The sequence below is a fragment of the Pogoniulus pusillus genome, chromosome 18, assembly GCF_015220805.1.
Source record: "Pogoniulus pusillus isolate bPogPus1 chromosome 18, bPogPus1.pri, whole genome shotgun sequence".
NCBI lineage: Eukaryota > Metazoa > Chordata > Aves > Piciformes > Lybiidae > Pogoniulus > Pogoniulus pusillus.
Window position 1 is genome coordinate 2,973,204 of NC_087281.1, and position 18,953 is coordinate 2,992,156.

General features: G+C 46.7%; 1 protein-coding gene across 1 annotated transcript in view; it reads right to left on the minus strand.

The window, feature by feature from the left end:
* Positions 1 to 18,953, minus strand: part of MAP3K4 (mitogen-activated protein kinase kinase kinase 4) — an 87,818-nt gene that overhangs the window by 2,810 nt on the left and 66,055 nt on the right. Inside the window, exons 19-24 of the mRNA XM_064158249.1 lie at positions 17,117 to 17,197; positions 16,823 to 17,014; positions 15,750 to 15,820; positions 12,079 to 12,195; positions 8,813 to 8,972; positions 809 to 931 (exon numbers count right to left, since the gene is read on the minus strand). Coding sequence (XP_064014319.1) covers positions 809 to 931; positions 8,813 to 8,972; positions 12,079 to 12,195; positions 15,750 to 15,820; positions 16,823 to 17,014; positions 17,117 to 17,197 — 744 coding nt within the window. The remainder of the gene's footprint in view (positions 1 to 808; positions 932 to 8,812; positions 8,973 to 12,078; positions 12,196 to 15,749; positions 15,821 to 16,822; positions 17,015 to 17,116; positions 17,198 to 18,953) is intronic.

Sequence of the window (18,953 nt, forward strand, 5' to 3'; positions counted from 1 at the left end):
TCAGTAAAGATATTGAGCAGGACTGGGCCCAGCACTGATCCTTGGGGCACACCACTAGTGACAGCTGCCAACTGGATGTGGCACCATTCACCACCACTCTCTGGGCTCAGCCTTCCAGCCAGTCCTTGACCCACATCAGAGTGAGTCTGTCCAAGCCAGGAGCTGCCAGCTTGGCCAGGAGCTTGTTGTGCAGATGGTGTCAAAGGCTTTGCTGAAGTCCAGGTAGACTCCATCCACAGCCTGCCCCAGTAGGGTGACAGAGAGGCCTTCAGTTATTTTCATGTGTAAAAATTAGATTAAGTTGTTCCAGTGAGGCTGCAGGGAAATATACAAGCAGAAGAAGCACAAGCTCCAGCATCTTTAATGGAGCAAAGCTGGAGGTGGGGAGATTCAGACTGGACATGAGGAGGAAGTTGTTGAGCATGAGAGTGGTGAGAGGCTGGACTGGGTTGCCCAGGGAGGTGGTTGAGGGCCTGTCCATGCAGGTGTTTAAGGCCAGGCTGGTTGAGGCTGTGGGCAGCCTGCTCTAGGGTAGGGTGTCCCTGGGCATTGCAGGGGGGTTGGAACTGGATGATCCTTGTGGTCCCTTCCAACCCTGACTGATTCTATGACCTTTATAGTTACCAGACAAACACAATTTTCCTTCTCACCGATGGCTTCTGGATGCAAAGCACATTTAATTAGCTATGGAAAAGAAAAAAATCAAGACTCCTTGAAACACATCATTTTACTCCAGCCCAAATTTGCTTCAGAGAGATCTCATTTTATGGTCACTAGACAATTATCTGCCTAGCACAAGCATCCTTACCTGCAGTCCCCAGAGTACTGTTAACTTCTCCAGGCATTGTCTGTGTGTTGTTCTTCAGTTTCACTGAGCAGCCAAAGTCTCCTAGTTTAATCAGTCCAGATGAGGTAAGAAAGATGTTGGCTCCTAGGAAACATAACAAAAACCAGCAAGACTTGTTAAACAAGTGCTGACTTGAGGAATGAGGGCCTCTCACTATACTCTCAGAAGGTACATGGTAGGTAACAGCTGCACTTGCACTTAGATCTTCACCTAGAATGTGGTAGTATTAGAGATGTTCCCCCAAGGGCACATTACCACTAACCAATGGGGTTTTTGGTGCCTCTGTGTTAACACTTAAGCATACTGGAAGCTGACTGGAAGGAAGCCTTCAAAACACAGAACTCATCACCTGTTTGTACATCTTGAGCACCTGCTTCTCCAGGAATTCAGAACTCCAGTGTTGACCCCTGTAAGTGCTGCACTGCAAAAAGACACCCATGTCTAGACCTCCTGGCAGAGGCCACTGATGTGTACCTCCCCCTGGCCATCTAGTCAGGCCTGCTGAATCAGGACACGGTACCACACTGCTCTGTCACCATGGCCAATGTGTAGATGCAGCTTCTCGTTACACAACGTATTTATTATACATTACACAATCTCCATTCCTACTCTGTTCTGCTTCCAGAGGAATTTCTGGATGAGGGATACAGTTAGATCAGCTGGCTATGCTGCCAGCCTAGACTAGCATTTCCTTAGTATAGCTGACAATCTCCAAAGGAAGTGCACAGTTGGCGTCCAGTGACTTGCTCTGTGTGCTACACTGCAAAACAACCCCAGGCAGCGCTGCAGGCTGGGGACAGAGTGGCTGAGAGCAGCCAGGAAGAAAGGGACCTGGGGGTACTGCTAGATAGTGGGCTGGACATGAGGCAGCAGTGTGCCCAAGTGGCCAAGAGAGCCAATGGCATCCTGGCCTGCATCAGGAACAGTGTGGCCAGCAGGACAAGGGAGGTTCTTCTGCCCCTGTACTCAGCACTGCTCAGGCCACACCTTGAGTGCTGTGTCCAGTTCTGGGCTCCTCAATTCAAGAGAGATGTTGAGATACTGGAACGTGTCCAGAGAAGGGCAATGAAGCTGGTGAGGGGCCTGGAGCACAGCCCTGTGAGGAGAGGCTGAGGGAGCTGGGGGTGTGCAGCCTGCAGAAGAGGAGGCTCAGGGCAGAGCTCATTGCTGTCTGCAACTCCCTGAAGGGAGGCTGTAGCCAGGTGGGGTTGGTCTCTTCTGCCAGGCAACCAGCAACAGAACAAGGGGACAGAATCTCAAGTTGTGCCAGGGCAGGTCTAGGCTGGATGTTAGGAGGAAGTTGTTGGCAGAGAGAGTGATTGGCATTGGAATGGGCTGCCCAGGGAGGTGGTGGAGTCACCATCCCTGGAGGTGTTCAAGAGCAGACTGGATGAGGCACTTAGCGCCATGGTCTGGTTGATTGGCTAGGGCTGGGTGCTAGGTTGGACTGGATGATGTCGGAGGTCTCTTCCAACCTGGTTGACTCTATGATAAGCAGTGGTTTTCTTTCATTCAACATCCTGCCCAGACACCTGTTTTGGCAGCCAACAGAAGTCAGGCAGAGCAGAAGCAACTCACTACCTGCCAAGCCAAATCCTGGCCTCTGCAAGTATAGCAATGAAACCATGAGTAGGTTAGTTGTAAGAGTCACCTGACAGAAATACAGCTTCAGCTGTGGTCTCTTGATGAAAGATGGATGGTTTGCAAAGAACAAAACTGCCTGCCTCCTCGAGGAGGAGGCAAATGCTGGGGACTTTGTTACACATAGCATTTCTCCAGGACACACAGAAAATTATGGCCAAAATGGCTCATCTGAAGACAACCTTCAAAAGGTTCTCACTTTTGTTCCACCTGGACCATTTGGTCAGTGCAGGAATTCTTGGCTGTTCCTCTGTACTGTGTTGTGCTAAAGACCTTTTCTAGCTAGCATGGCCTGACATCCTCCAGATAGTCAAGAATACTAAAAAGAAGCCTCAAAAAGCTCAAGGCAGAAAAAGGCAGTGCAGGACAATGATGCCAAACCCCTGCCCATTTCTCCACCTGCTATGAGAATGTTTGACAACTGAAGCAGGATTTGTTTAGTCCAAGAGATGCTGCATAAAAACAGAGGAGATAAATAATTAGAGAAATAAATTTCAAGCCTGAATTACTGCAGGCCCTTTACAAGTGCTGAAGGAAGAATGAACTTCTGGTGAATTCAGCTCTCTGCATACTGTGTCAACAGGTCTTTCATTCACATCCCTGCACATAGTCAAGGTCAGAATTCTCTGGCTAGGTTCTGCACTTTGCCTCCAGAGGGACACTGCATGTCCAGAGTCACCCTGCAGTCACAGACACGAGTCATGGAGCTGATCAGACTCTCAGCTCCTTCAATGAGCAGGAATACAGAAACACACTGAAGCAGTACAAGGCAGCAGGCCAATGGGACACTAAATATGGGCAATGCATAAATGTTTCTGTGAAAGCTTCTGTAAGCCTTTCTCCTGAAAGCACCTGCAACTGTCCAACAAAACAGCAACAAAGCAAAGTTTCACCACAAGGAGCCAAAACTTAGAGATTTGTGCTGCTGACCTTTTCTGTCCAGAGAAAGGCCACAGGGATGCTCAGAGGGCTGGAGCAGCTCTGCTGTGAGCACAGACTGAAAGAGTTGGGGCTGTGTAGTCTGAAGAAGAGGAGGCTCCCAGGTGACCTCATTGTGGCCTTTCACTATCTGAAGGGGGCCTACAAAAAAGCTGGGGAGGGACTTTTAAGGCTGTCACAGAGTGACAGGACTGGGGGGAATGGAGCAAAGCTGGAGGTGGGGAGATTCAGACTGGATGTGAGGACGAAGTTGTTCAGCATGAGAGTGGTGACAGCCTGGAATGGGTTGCCCAGGGAGGTGGTTGAGAGCCTGTCCCTGAAGGTGCTTAAGGCCAGGCTGGCTGAGGCTGTGTGCAGCCTGCTCTAGGGTAAGGTGTCCCTGGGCATGGCAGGGGGGTTGGAACTAGATGATCCTTGTGGTCCCTTCCAACCCTGACTGATTCTATGATTCTATAATAAGGCTTCCACTGATGCACTGCCTGCTGTGGAACCTTTGCTTCAGATGCCAGGAGCAAGCTTTAGGAACTCCAGTCTTTCAAAAGGGTCTTCTTAGATGCAACTTTCACAGAATCCAAGAGGTCCTGAAGAAAACTGGAGACCCAAGGGCAGTACTTTGAGCATGCTCAATGCTTTTTCCCTTTGCTACTGGGAATGTAAGAAAATTCCTACCATATCTGCATGGCTAACAAGCCAAACAGAACTGGAGACCATGGCTCAAACCAGCAAAAAGGCACAACACATCTGTCTGTTCCTTCTCTCCTCCTCCACACACACTCTCAAAAGCATTGATGATCCTTGGTTCTACTTGGCCAAGGAAAGAGGTAGCTCTATTGCCATTTTGTAAGATCCTCTGAGCAGACTGCAAACAAAGAGCCAGCATCAGAAGCCAGGTCCTAGCAATAGCTACGACCCAGCACATTTGAACTGAAGTTTCACAGCCTGATTAAGCAGAGGGAACACTGCAGTTGTGTAGTATTCCACAGGTGCTGGTGTAAACACTATGAGTTCAAGGAGCAGAAGCAAAAGCCCCACTGAAGATGGCGGCATAATTCCACGCAGAGGGACAACTCACAGACACTCCTCAGCCAGTACTTTGGCAGTGAAGCAGCCAAACAAGCAGGCCAAATGCTACCCTTTGATAAGAAGAAATCAGCTTTAGTATCCACTTTTGCTTTAGGAAGTGTGACACATCCATAGTCTTCTGTCTGATGCAGAATGGCCTTGCTTCCTCTGTGCTCATCATGAAAACACAGAGGCAGAAATAGTATAAAATGTTGAGAAAACCAGCACCAAAGAAGTAACATTTTGATGAGGGCTTCCTGGCTGTGAGTGTCCCATCCACATGATCCTGATTTACTGAAGCTTGAGATACAATCCCCTAATTTTCTGCATTCATTCTGAAAAGCACAATCCAAGCACTCTGCAGGAATATGCCCTTCTCTCACAGAAAGAAAGCACCAAGCATGACCTCAGCTATCAGTTCTTGTCAATTCAGCATTTGTAAGACCACATCTGGAGAGCTGTACCTCGTATTGGGGGGTCCTGGTACAAGACATGGACAGAGGCAGTGAGTGCAGCCTCAGCAAGTTTGCTGACCACACCAAGCTGTGTGGTGCAGCAGACAGGCTGGAGGGCAGGGCTCCATCCAGAGGGACCTGGACAGGCTGCAGAGGTGGACACAAGCCAAGCTCAGGAGGCTCAACAAGACCAAGTGCAAGGTCCTGCAGCTGAGTCGAGGCAATGCCAAGCACAAATCCAGGCTGGGCAGTGAGTGGCTGGAGAGCAGCCCTGAGGAGAGGGACTTAGGGGTGCTGCTGGATGAGAAGCTCAACAGGAGCCAGCAGTGTGCACTTGCAGCCCAGAAAGCCAAGCAGAGCCTGGGCTGCAGCAGAAGTGTGGCCAGCAGGGCCAGGGAGGTGATTCTTCCCCTCTGCTCTGCTCTGGTGAGACCCCACCTGGAGTACTGCATCCAGTTCTGGAGCCCCCATTACAAGAAGGATGTGGAGATTTTGGAGCATGTCCAGAGAAGGGTAACAAGGATGCTCAGAGGGCTGGAGCAGCTCTGCTATGAGGACAGATTGAAAGAGTTGGGGCCGTTGAGACTGGAGAAGAGGAGGCTCCCAGGTGACCTTCTTGTGACCTTCCAGGATCTGAAGGGGGCCTACAAAAAAAGCTGGGAGGGACTTTTTAGGCTGTCAGGGAGTGACAGGACTGGGGGGAATGGAGCAAAGCTGGAGGTGGGAAAGATTCAGACTGGATGTAAGGAGGAAGTTGTTGAGCATGAGAGTGGTGAGAGGCTGGAATGGGTTGCCCAGGGAGGTGGTTGAGGCCCCATGGCTGAAGGTGTTTCAGGCCAGGCTGTGTGCAGCCTGCTCTAGGGTAGGGTGTCCCTGCCCATGGCAGGGGGGCTGGAACTGGATGATCCTTGTGGTCTCTTCCCACCCTGACGGATTCTATGATTCTAAGACAGACACTGACATATTGGAGCAGGCTTAGCAGAAGGTCACCAAGATGATTAGGGCAGGTGCACACTGCGTACAGGGAGAGGCTGAGAGAGAGGTTTACTCAGCCTGAAGGGAAGAGGGGAGGAGCGTATGAATTCAGTGATGCTTTCAGCTATTTGAAGGAAGGCTGTGAGGAAGATGGAAACAGGCTTTTTCCTCAAAGGCACCCTGTGAAAGGATATGGGGCAATGGGCACAAAGGGCAACCTCTACAAATTCCAGGGAGGTACCAGCAAAAAGTTCTTCACAATGTATATAGGTCAGTCACTAGCACAGGGGCCCAGAGAAAGGGAATCTCCATCCCTGGAGTACCTCAACAGAGTCCTGAGCTGTCTGACACTGAAGTTGACACTGTATTAAGCAGAGGGCTCAGCCACAGATGTCCAGAGGCTCCAAGTCCCTTCAGCATTCAATATTCCATTATTCTCAATCACTGAGCAGAGAGCTTCCTTGCAGTAAGTGAAGCAATTATAACTGAGAAATCTGGGCTTAGCCATAAGGGTTAAAATTCAATACCCAGGACAGAGATCTAAAAAACCCCACACATTATCCCCAAAGCCCTAATCAGCTGCTGCATAATAAACCAACTACTTTACACACAGATGCAGGCTAACCAAAACCAATGCAGCTGCAATAACCAGGTTTTGGTTAGCCTGCATCTGTGGGCATAACCAGGCACAACCACCTTCAGCTTGCTCTTGCAGCCATGAGTTGAAAAAGGACTCAAGTTGTGTCTTGCTTCATCTGAATGACAGCAGACTGCTAGTGGACACTGCTAACTGCAAGGGTTTTTAAGCACAAGGCACTTGCAGACACCAGCTGCAGGACATGTATAAATGACTTCTCTAAGAACTGGCTGTCAGCTGCTGAAAGAAACAGAATCCACAGCAATGTCCAGCAAACTGGCCATGAGAATGAGATCTGAGAGTGAGATTGCCATAGCTAAGCAGTCCTAGCAGTGTTGAATGGCATCTGATCATTCTTCCCTAGCAGAACAACAGGAGTACCTGACTATGTAAGGGCTAGAAGTAAACCCAGAGTTCTCTTTACTGTCGTTAGCCTGCAAATGTGTGGATGCAATCTTAGCTTAAAAGGAGACAGAAAGCAAAAGCCTTCCAATGTAACACCAGTTAATCTTCATTAAAATTACTCTCTGTGGTCTCACTTCATACTCTGTCATTAAGTTTTGGGAAGGTCTATACACAGAGGGGTCTGCAGTGACCCTCTGCTGCTGCTGCTACTCTCAAGGAACACCCCAGCACTTGGCATGAGAAATCCATTGCAGCAGAAATGCCCTCAGCAAACTCAGCATTACAGTTCTGCTGAACAACTCTTCTCACTTCACTGCATTTTCCTGATGAGAGGAAGAACTATTTGGAAACATATCCAGAAACCAGCAATGACAGAGTAGTACAAAAGAAATCCCTGTTAGCCAGCCTTGGATTTTGATCACAACAAGCTTCCAGGAGAGCATAACTCAACTAAGCAGAACCTGGATATGGGACGGTCAAGTAAAGGGCAAAGGAGGGCACTGTGACAAGCACGGAGGGGAATGCACAACTGCAGAGCAACCTTTGGTCAGGAAGGAGAACCAGAAAAGGCAAGACTGCTGGGGAATGGGAGTCAGGGAAAGTGTTTTCTAGGAAAAAAAGCCAAAACTGACTCAGGAGTGGCCTACCTGGGTGGGAGGCCTCTGGACCGTAGATAGTTCTTTTCCCAAATGAGAAGCACCAGGCCAAAGGACCAAGAGCAACTCGGAACCTCCTACACTGCTGCGGTGGTTCAAAACCCTGTGAGCAAGAGGGACATAGAAACCCAGCATCGTTGGGTTGCACTGCCTTGTCACAAAATGAGCATTCACAGGGCATACTGTCTGCACTGCTCCCCCTAACATCTGCTAAGTTTCTGCCAGAGGTGAGCACAATATGCCAGGCTAACAAAACCAAGATAACTGGACATGGAGGATGCTCTGGAGGGCGCAGGAAAAGAAAAATGAATGTGAAATGCAGACTGACACTGGGTGCCTCAAGCAAATGCCACATCCAATCCCCCTGCACTTACTCTAGTTCCAATCTGCTCACTCTGCAAGCAAAAGCTGAGAGCCAGGCATGAGTAGATAAATGTATGGCAAAAAACCCCAAACACTGGGCAACTGATTTTACTACATCTCTTTGTACTTCTCCTCACGTGGCTTTTATTACTATGTTTAATCAACCATTTGCCTGAAATCCTACAACTCCTCTGGAAAATGGGAACAGCAAGGAAAAGTTCTGATGAACAACTCTTTAACACTGTATGCTGCTTGTCAGCTCCAGGGTAACACCATTTTTTTGCACAGATGAGAAGAAAAACCAGCATTCCAGAACTCACTGCATTAGTACTAGAACTAAAAGGACTGAAATTCGAGTTGGATTGGAGCCCCAACAGTTTTAACAACCCCTAGAGAAACTCTATGGATCGTGGGTAAAATGTTTGAGTTTGCAATGCCAACTGTGAACATCTCTTATGTCCACCATTTAAACAGGAGTATGTCACTAGCCAACATTCCAGAACTCACTGCATTAGTACTAGAACTAAAAGGACTCAAATTCGAGTTGGATTGAAGCCCCAACAGTTTTAACAACCCCTAGAGAAACTCTATGGATCGTGGGTAAAATGTTTGAGTTTGCAATGCCAACTGTGAACATCTCTTATGTCCACCATTTAAACAGGAGCATGTCACTAGCCAAACAACTTGTAAGTTGAAAAATGAGTGGAAGGCCTTATAGACTTAAGGGCTGCACAGAGAAGTGTGTGCTAAATCTGAAAGTATGTCCCCCACTCCCTCCCACCCTCACCTACAGCGCTGAAACAACAACGTTACCTTGTAGGGCTAACGTTACCTTTAATGTCTCGGTGAACAATACCATGTTCATGCAGTACATTGATAGCAACTGTGATCTGCTTGGAGTAGAGCCTAATGACATGCTCCTGAAGGCCCAGTTTGGATACCTCCTCCAGAGTGCCTTCATCGCAGTACTCCATGAAGATGTACATTTCTTCCTGTTGTGGGAACCAAACCGGATTTCATTGGGTTTAGTTTTAACACTGAGTTAGGATCAAGTTTTCCTTCTGCGCTGGTGTGAGACTAATTGGAACATTTTAATGAGAGAAATTAGATCATTGGGGTGAAAAGAAAATAATGATGACATCTACATCATTCATTGGTTTGCTGAGAGGGATAAAAAAAGCTACAATGTCAACGGTTTGTCCCACTCTGGGCTCCTCAGTTCAAGAGAGATGTTGAGGCACTGAACGTGTCCAGAGAAGGGCAATGATGCTGGTGAGGGGCCTAGAGCACAGCCTGTGAGGAGAGGCTGAGGGAGCTGGGGGTGTGCAGCCTGCAGCAGAGGAGGCTCAGGGGTGACCTCATTCCTGTCTGCAACTACCTGAAGGGAGGCTGTAGCCAGGTGGGGTTGGTCTCTTCTGCCAGGCAAGCAGCAACAGAAGAAGGGGACACAGTGTCAAGTTGTGCCAGGTGAGGTCTAGGCTGGATGCTAGGAGGAAGTTGTTGGCAGAGAGAGTGATTGGCATTGGAATGGGCTGCCCAGGGAGGTGGTGGAGAAATGTTTGTAATGAAAAATGGCAATGTCACCAGTGAATGAGGCACTCTCCATCTGCCACCTTCCCTTCTTTTCAGAGCTTTGAGATAAGGTGAGCCCAGTGCCCCCATGTATGCAAGTGACATCAGCCAACCCACGGCACAACAGCAGCAACCTTCTGAGTGATGCTTATGCAGCATCACTCACAATCATCACTGATGTCACACAGCACACAAATGTCATGGCAAAAAGGTCAAATGAGAAATACTTGGAACAGGGATTAGCTTAAACTTGTGTGATGAATGCTTGGTACAAGAAGTTCACATTTGTGACACACTTGGGAAGGATTTTTTTGCTTTGCAATTTTAAAAGCAGCTCATCAGCAGCACAAGAGTCTGACTTTGTCCAGTGAAATGAACATAATGTGTGGCTTGTCCAGTTGTAACCTTGAGCCCCAATATAATGTCATACATCCTTAGTTCCTACTCATTAGCAAGAGAACAAGGGGACACAGTGTCAAGTTGTGTCAGGGGAGATCTAGGCTGGATGTTAGGAGGAAGTTCTTCAGAGACAGAGTGATTGGCATTGGAATGGGCTGCCCAGGGAGGTGGTGGAGTTGCCATCCCTGGAGGTGTTGAAGCAAAGCCTGGCTGAGGCACTTAGTGCCATGGTCTGGTTGATTGGCTAGGGCTGGGTGCTAGGTTGGACTGGATGAGCTTGGAGGTCTCTTCCGACCTGGTAGATTCGATTCACTTCTATTCTAAATGTATTCACTTGCTCTTCAATCTAGTATCTCTCCTCTAACCTTGGCTAACACGTAAGATAAGCTTGGCTGGTTGTTTCCTTTGCCAGGGTGGGTGTTTGGAGTCCTGCATTATTTCTAGTTTGTAAACACATTGTGTACATACACTTAGACATTTTGCTCTGCTGTAAATATAGCTTCATCCTACTTCCAACCCATCTGAGCTTGGAAGTAAGCCACCAACTGAGCCACCATCCCTGGAGGTGTTTAAGGCCAGCTGAATGAGGCTGTGGGCAGCCTGCTCTAGGGTATGGTGTCCCTGGGCATGTCAGGGGGGTTGGAACTAGGCGATCCTTGTGGTCCCTTCCAACCCTGACTAATTCTATGATTCTCTGAGCTTGTCTGGTAAATTTCAATAGTGGGGAAGGAAGTTCCTAACCCACCACAGCTTCCATCCTTTGTTTTTTGTGAAAAGAGTAATGGAAGTGATGCTTTAATGGCAGGACCTCTCAGCCTGGAATAGCTAGTAATCATCTCTTCAGAATTCTACCAGCTTGGGCATGCTTCAACCTACTATATTCTATTGCACAGCTATGGAAAATCTCTGCTACAAATCAATCTGTGTCATTTGTATGCAAGTGACACTGATTAGAGGTATACAATAGGTTACTTTGGGAGCAGAAATACAGGAAGTTCCTTTGTGTAGTCACAAAAAATGTAAAGTGGTGTTTGGGGCTTTTGATAATGTTGTTTATTCCTCTCTCTCCCAATTCCTGCAGTATCATGTGCTGACTTTTTGATGAGGGCAAGTCTCTATTGCTGTTTGTGGTTTGAACAAGCATGCCAACTCTAACTTTCTGCAAGGAGAAGTTAGGTTCTTGTTCCCTTTCTCTGCCTTCAAGTCCAGCCAATTTCAGCAAGAAGATGGCCAAGACACTAAGGTCTTAGAACTAGCTGAGAATCCAATGACCCAGTGGCACAGACAGCCAAGCTGTGTCACCATGTAAAGAAATGCAGAGAGAAAGCAGCCTGTGTCTCCTCCTAAACCAGCAATGGGTCAGCAATTCAACCCATGCATACTGAGCAAATCAGTCAAAACCACACTCTACTTCCCAGCCAGAGACACCTTCCCTGCCAGCCTCACTGGGCAGAGATAAACCAAGGGCCTAAGGCTCATAGGAGGAGGTGGGAAGGACACATGGGAAGTCAAGTGTAATCAAAAGTTGTTATCTCAGCATGCAGCTTTGGAACACAGCTCTATAGAAACCAAGGCTTCATTAGTTCACCTGCTCAAGTAAGAAAACAACTTTGTCCTTCTGAAGAGATGTGATCTGAATTCCAGAAGAGCTGCTTCCATAAGCTACTTCTCTGGCAGCACCATTTAAATGCCAGCACGTTCTTCTAGGAATTGACAAGACATTGGCACCACCTTTGCTGCTACTAGTGAAGGGTTTTAGACTGTCTGGTCTTCATCTACACACAGAAGTTACCATATGGCACAGGTTGCTTTTAGAGCAGTTAAACAGAGTAGCAGCATAGAACAGTTTCAGGTGATCCTGAGGGTCTTTTCCAACCTGAATGCTTCTGTGACCCACTCTACTCCTTTAGTGTGAACATCTCTGTTGATGTACCAGTTCCAAAACATTCATCCAAACTATGTTTCAGAGAGGCTAAGAAAATAGACACACTGCAGTTCAGAGGTGTCCAGACAATTAAGCTAAACTAGAACATTCTCAAGGAAAATCTCCATGATCCAACACTCCTTAAAATGTTCTTTCTGCCCTAGGGAACAAAAAAAAACCCAACCTAATTTATGTTCTCTTACCCTGTGGAGTTCCACGCCAAAATAACGAACAAGGTTTGGGTGTTTAATGCCTTCAAAAATCTTCAGTTCATCAGCTGTTTCTTTGATGGTTTTGTGGTCATTAGGTTGAAATCTTATCTGCAAGGAAAATTTTTCATTATTTTGCTGCTATTTCAAAGTATTAAATAATGAAAACAAACAAAGCAGCCCCCAAGCCCCAGAAGGATCCATCTTAAACCCAAAGCACAAAAGCAGCTAACCAGCACTGTTACTCAGACAGGCCCAAGGCAGTGTGCCTATAACCCCAACCCTACACCAAAAAAGAACATCAAACCATTTTTGGACAATCACATATAGATATAGAATCAGAGAATCAACCTACTTAGAAGAGACCTCCAAGATCATCCAGTCCAACCTAGCACCCAGCCCTAGACAATCAACCAGATCATGGCACCAAGTGCCTCAGCCAGGCTTTGCTTTAACACCTTCAGGGACAGGAACTCCACCACCTCCCTGGGCAGCCCATTCCAATGCCAATCACTCTCTCTGACAACAACTTCCTCACAACATCCAGCCTAGACCTCCCCCACCACAACTTGAGACTGTGTCCTCTTCTTCTGTTGCTGCTTGCCTGGCAGAAGAGACCAACCCCACCTGGCTACAGCCTCACTTCAGGTAGTTGCAGACAGCAATGAGGTCCCTCCTGAGCCTCCTGTTCTCCAGACTGCACACTCCCAGCTCCCTCAGCCTCCCCTCATAGGGCTATGTTCTAATTTGGTCTTGTTGAACCTCATGAGCTTGGCTTGTGCCCACCTCTCCAGCCTGTCCAGGACCCTCTGGATGGATCCCTTCCTTCCAAAGTGTCTGCTGCACCACACCCCTTGGTGTCACTAGCAAACTTGCCAAGGGTGTATTCAATGCCTCTGCTTAACTTCTTGTGCCATACTCCTTTACTGACTATACAAACACTTGATATGTTGCTGGGGTTGTTTTTTGTTGTTTGCTTTGCTTTTTCCCAATGAAATAACCTTTTCATCCAATCAGCAGCACACTGTTTCTGGAATTCAGTTTTGCTTTTTGGATGCAGGTGCTTTTTGCAGATTAGCATGTCTGTGCTCCTGGGCAAATTAAATGCACTTTGTTTGACAGACACTTCACTAGAAGGTTAACTACACAATATGCTGCTGCTTACTTGAGCATTTTTAACTTCCAGAATCCTTTCACCACAAAAACTCCCAGCCTCCTCATGGTGAGCTCACATGCAGACTGTTGACAACTTCCAAATAAAAGGCTTTCTGGACTGCCTTTGGAGCACCTTTGCTTTTAAACTGGTTAAAAACTTGAGCACATGCCCTGAGAATACTTCAGACTTTATTGTCAGACTTTCTTCAGACTTAACTACAGCTCAACTGGATAAACTCTAGTTGGCAAACTTTATTACAAATAACTAGTCCTGCATCTTTGAAGTGTGAGGAAATAGGTAGGAAATTATTGATTGGTCATCTTTTCGTAATGTCCACTTATCTACTCTTACCACTGTTTGGGTACAAATTGTATCCTGGAATGATTACACAGAACAAACCAATCACAACATCCCAGCAACCAAAGGTAAAATATGTGCATTTGACTTTCTAGTACTTGTTCTGGCTCTATTTGCTTTCTGGCAGCACGGTAAAAGTATCATCCTCAGGAGGCTAAACAAGACCAAGTGCAAGGTCCTGCAGCTGGGTCGAGGCAATGCCAAGCACAAATCCAAGCTGGGCAGTGACTGGCTGGAGAGCAGCCCTGAGGAGAGGGACTTGGGGGTGCTGCTGGACAAGAAGCTCAACAGGAGCCAGCAGTGTGCACTTGCAGCCCAGAAAGCCAACCAGAGCCTGGGCTGCAGCAGCAGAAGTGTCAGCAGCAGGTTCAGGGAGGTGATTCTCCCCCTCTACTCTGCTCTGCTGAGACCCCACCTGGAGTACTGCATCCAGTTCTGGAGCCCCTGTTACAAGAGGGATTTGAAGACGCATGTCCAGAGAAGGGCCAGGAGGATGCTCAGAGGGCTGGAGCAGCTCTGCTATGAGGACAGACTGAAAGAGTTGGGGCTGTTTGGTCTGGAGAAGAGGAGGCTCCCAGGTGACTCTTGTGGCCTTCCAGGATCTGAAGGGGGCCTCCAAAAAAAGCTGGGCAGGGATTTTTTAGGCTTTCAGGGAGTGACAGGACTGGGGGGAATGGAGCAAAGCTGGAGGTAGGAAAGATTCAGACTGGATGTGAGGAGGAAGTTGGTGAGCATCAGAGTGGTGAGAGGCTGGACTGGGCTGCCCAGGGAGGTGGATGAGGCTCCATCCCTGGAGGTGTTTAAGGCCAGGCTGGCTGAGGCTGTGGGCAGCCTGCTCTAGGGTAGGGTGTCCCTGCCCACGGCAGGGGGTTGGAACTAGATGATCCTTCTGGTCCCTTCCAACCCTGACTGATTCTATGATTCTATTCTATGCTCAGCCTTGCTTTTCCACACTCCTTGAGGTCACATATGCACTGTGTGTGGAAAAAGTGGTTCCTATGACATAAGTGTTCAAGCGAAGCCTGAATGAGGCACTAAGTGCCATGGTCTAGTTGAATGGACAGGGCTGGGTGATAGGTTGGGCTGGATGATCTTGGAGGTCTCTTCCAACCTGGTTGATTCTATGATTCTAAGTGTCTGGTATGGTTAAGTGTTGTGACCAGTTGATGCTCACAGCTGCCTGAGGATGTGGAAATGCTGTTCAACTAAACCATGTTAATACTTAAAAACCCCAAAGTGCTGTAGGGAAAACTGATCTCTGTATCTACACAGCTTTACTTCTATCCTGGAAATTAAATATTCTGTTCCCACCAGGTTTAGCCAACAGATTTGTAACACAGCCTAAACTACAGGAAAAGCTGAAAAGCATCTGATGTGACACTTCCTACCTTTCTCTCCCAGGAATGAAGAGGAATAAAATGTGAAAACAAATAACTGTGAAATAAAAGTAAATTTATGTACTATCTTCACTGCTCAGACATCTCTTTCTGAAACAATTTTAAGATCTCTTAATGAGATTTCACACATATTAAATAAGCATTCACTAAGTTCACAACGTCCCTGTGAGATTAGTAAAAACAGATTAATCATGTTACATACATTTAGACTGAAATGTTGCAAACTGAAAAGGATAAGCTTAACAACTTAAGGAGATGTGGCAACATGAAGAAACAACTGTCATAGAATCATAGAATCACAGAACTGAACAGGTTGGCAGAGACCTCCAAGATCATCCAGGCCAACCTAGCACCCAGCCCTTCCCAAGCAACCAGACCATGGCACTAAGTGCCTCAGCCAGGCTCTGCTTCAACACCTCCAGGGACAGTGACTCCACCACCTCCCTGGGCAGCCCATTCCAATGCCAATCACTCTCTCTGACAACAACTTCCTCCTAACATCCAGTCTAGACCTCCCCTGGCACAACTTGAGACTGTGTCCCCTTCTCCTGTTGCTGCTTGCCTGGCAGAAGAGACCAAACCCCACCTGGCTACAGCCTCCCTTCAGGTAGCTGTAGACAGCAATGAGGTCACCCCTAAGTTAGCTAACAAGAGTGTTCAGAAATCCTTAATGCCTGCTAAGTCATGCATCTTTGGTTTGAAAACAAGAAAACACCCAAGGCAGTAGTAATGATTCTTGTGCACAGTGTACTCACTTCCTTCATTGCCATCAGCTCTCCAGTGTCAACACTGATACAGGTATAGACCTTCCCATACTGGCCTTCACCTGAGGAATTCAAGTAAGAAAATGATGTTATACTAAATTCAGTAAGTACCATGCACTTCAACTGCAGCAAGAAAATGTAGCTGAAAACGAAGCTTGTACAATATAGCCCTTCCCATGCTGGCCTTCACCTGAAGAATTAAAGAAAATCAAGTTTTACTACATTCAATAAGTACCACTTCACTGCAGTACTACATTCAATAAGTACTGCACTTCAACTGCAGTAAGACACTGTAACTGAAAATTCAGCCTGTTGAAATTATTTACCTGCACTGTCATTTAATATTTCTAGTAGTTTTTAACCTGTAGCAGCTAATACTGCATTCATAATCCTGAATTTAAGCTGATGAAAAGTAAAAACATTGTATTTACAGAAAGAAAACTTAGGAATATGAGGGTTTTTCCCACATAATGATCATAAGGAAAGAAACAACAATAATATTAGGGAAGAAAATTCCCAAGTTTGTGCTCATTTCCATTTGTACTTCTGGTTCCCACAGACCCCAGAGAGAAAAAAATGATCATAAAGAGAGAAACAACAACAATTATTGGGAAAGAAAATTCCCAAGTTTGTGCTCATTTCCATTTGTACTTCTGGTTCCCACAGACCCCAGAGAGAAAAAAATGATCATAAAGAGAGAAACAACAACAATTATTGGGAAAGAAAATTCCCAAGTTTGTGCTCATTTCCATTTGTACTCCTGGCTCTTCCAAAAGCAGAATTCAAACACTGTATGGATTAAACACATGCAGGAACTGCAGGATCATAACCTAAGTAATTGTCTTAACCAAATCCTTCTCCTGAGTTTTTTGTTTGACCAGTGAAAACTTCACTGATCTACAACAGAGAAATTCTAGCTGCAGCTTTGTATGTTACCATTCTGCTTCAGTAAAGCTGAGATTACCTACACAGAGACCAAAGATATCAGAAGATAGTCTTAGCTTTCCTTCAAAATAACCAAGCTTGGTATTTCAGCCTGATAAATGAAAGCATGAAGGACCTACCAATTTTGTTTCCTCTCTGCCATTTGAAAGTCACTTTTCTCAAGCCTACATGCATGACATTATCATAAGATTTTGGTGTGTCACAAACTTGGCCAATGATGTTCTTCCTCCTCATCTCTCTGTATCTCCTCTCTTCAAACAACTGAACAGACTTTTGAACAGCTTCAATCGGTGCTTGCTTGGCAGTAGTGTCTAAAAAGAGGAATGAACAATTTCCTTGATTGAGAAATGTTCCCTGTGTTTGTATTTTGTTACCTGACTGATTCTATGATTCCCTGACTCCTGAACACTTACCTTTGGTCTGGTTGATTAAAGTTCTGAGCTCCCAACTCCGCCGGGACGAGCCGCTTGAGTCTCCCTTTGGATACGATGGTTCTAGAGAAACAATACTGTGAGCAGAGAAGTGGCTTTATCTCATACTAAGGATTATGCCACTACATTCAGCAGAAGATCATCTTACTTATCAGAACTAATACATCTTGCAAGAGGCAATCATGTATCATATCCTCTTGAGTTCAAAAATTGCTTATCTTCAGAAAACAAATTATGAAAGCTCCTTTGCAGGAAGGTTTAATTTATACAGGAACAGAGATCTCCCTTCTACAGGGAAGCTCTTCAAGTCAGGGCATACATAATCGAGTGGCAAAGCTGAAGGAAAACAATCTTCTACAGTTCCTTAGAAAAAGATCTGTATTCACTCTAACCTAAGGCAGTTTCCCATTCATACAGATACACAGAAAAGGGAATAAGCATGCAAAAGAAAACACTTTCAACATCTGCTTAAAAACATAAAAACTCTCTGCAAGGGGGAACATAGAGGTTAAGGTCTCTTCTCTCAGGCAAGCAGCAACAGAACAAGGGGACACAGTCTCAAGTTGTGCCAGGAGAGGTCTAGGCTGGATGTTAGGAGGAAGTTGTTGGCAGAGAGAGTGATTGGCATTGGAATGGGCTGCCCAGGGAGGTGGTGGAGTCACTTTCCCTGGAAGTGTTCAAGAGCAGACTGACTGAGGCACTTAGTGCCATGGTCTGGTTGCTTGGCCAGGGCTGGGTGCTAGGTTGGACTGGATGGTCTTGGAGCTCTCTTCCAAACTGGTTGATTCTATGATGAGGGAAAGGCTGCATCTTTGCCTTGATCTCTAATAGTAAGATCAGCTGTTCACTGGATACCTAGGCCCTGAAAGTTAGGGATGGGGAGCAGAACGAAGCCCTCACAATCTAAGAGCAGATAGTAACCTGCTGCTCCACTTAGACATCCACAAGTCTCTGGGACTGGATGTAAACCACCCAAGAGTTCTCAGAGAGCTGGCAGAGGTGCTCATTCAGCCACCTGCCACACTTTTTCATCAGTTCTGGCTAAGCAGGGAGGTGCCAGCAGACTGGAAGGGTGACACTCACCTACAAGGAGGATCTGGGAAATTACAGGCCTGCTACTTTAACTTTAGTGCTGGGGAAGATGTTGTAACAGATCATCCTGAGTACCATCATGCAGCACATATAGGACAAGCAGATGATCAGGCCCAGTGAGGGTTTATGAAAGGCAGATCCAGACTGATGAACTTGATCTACAGCTGCTTAGTGGATGAGGGAAAAGCTGTGGATGTCATCTGCTTGGACTTTTGTAAAGCCTTTGACACCATTTCCCACAGCATTCTCCTGAAGAAACTGGTTGATCATGACCTCTATAGGCCATGATTTTACTGTGTGAAAGATCTGTCTGGATTGCTGGGCCGAAAGACTGGTGCTGAATGGAGCTAAAAGCAGCTGGCAGTTGGTCACAGGCTATGTTGCCCACGGCTGAGCACTGGGGCCAGTCCTCTCAAACACACTGATCAATGATCTGGACGAGGGGATCGAGTGCACCCTTAGTAAGTGTGCCTATGGCGCCATACGTGGAAGTGTTGATCTGCTTGAGGATAGGGAGGCTCTGCAGAGGGATCTTCACTGACTGAACTGATGGGCCAAGATCTGTCATATGGATTTCAATAAGGCTAAATGCCAGGTTCTGCACTTTGGCCAAAACAACCCCCAGAAGCCCTCCCAGTCTTGGGGAGGAGTGGCCGGAAAGCTGCTCAGCAGAGAGTGACCTGGGGATGTTGCTTGATGGCCAGATGAAGATGAGCCAGCAGTGTGC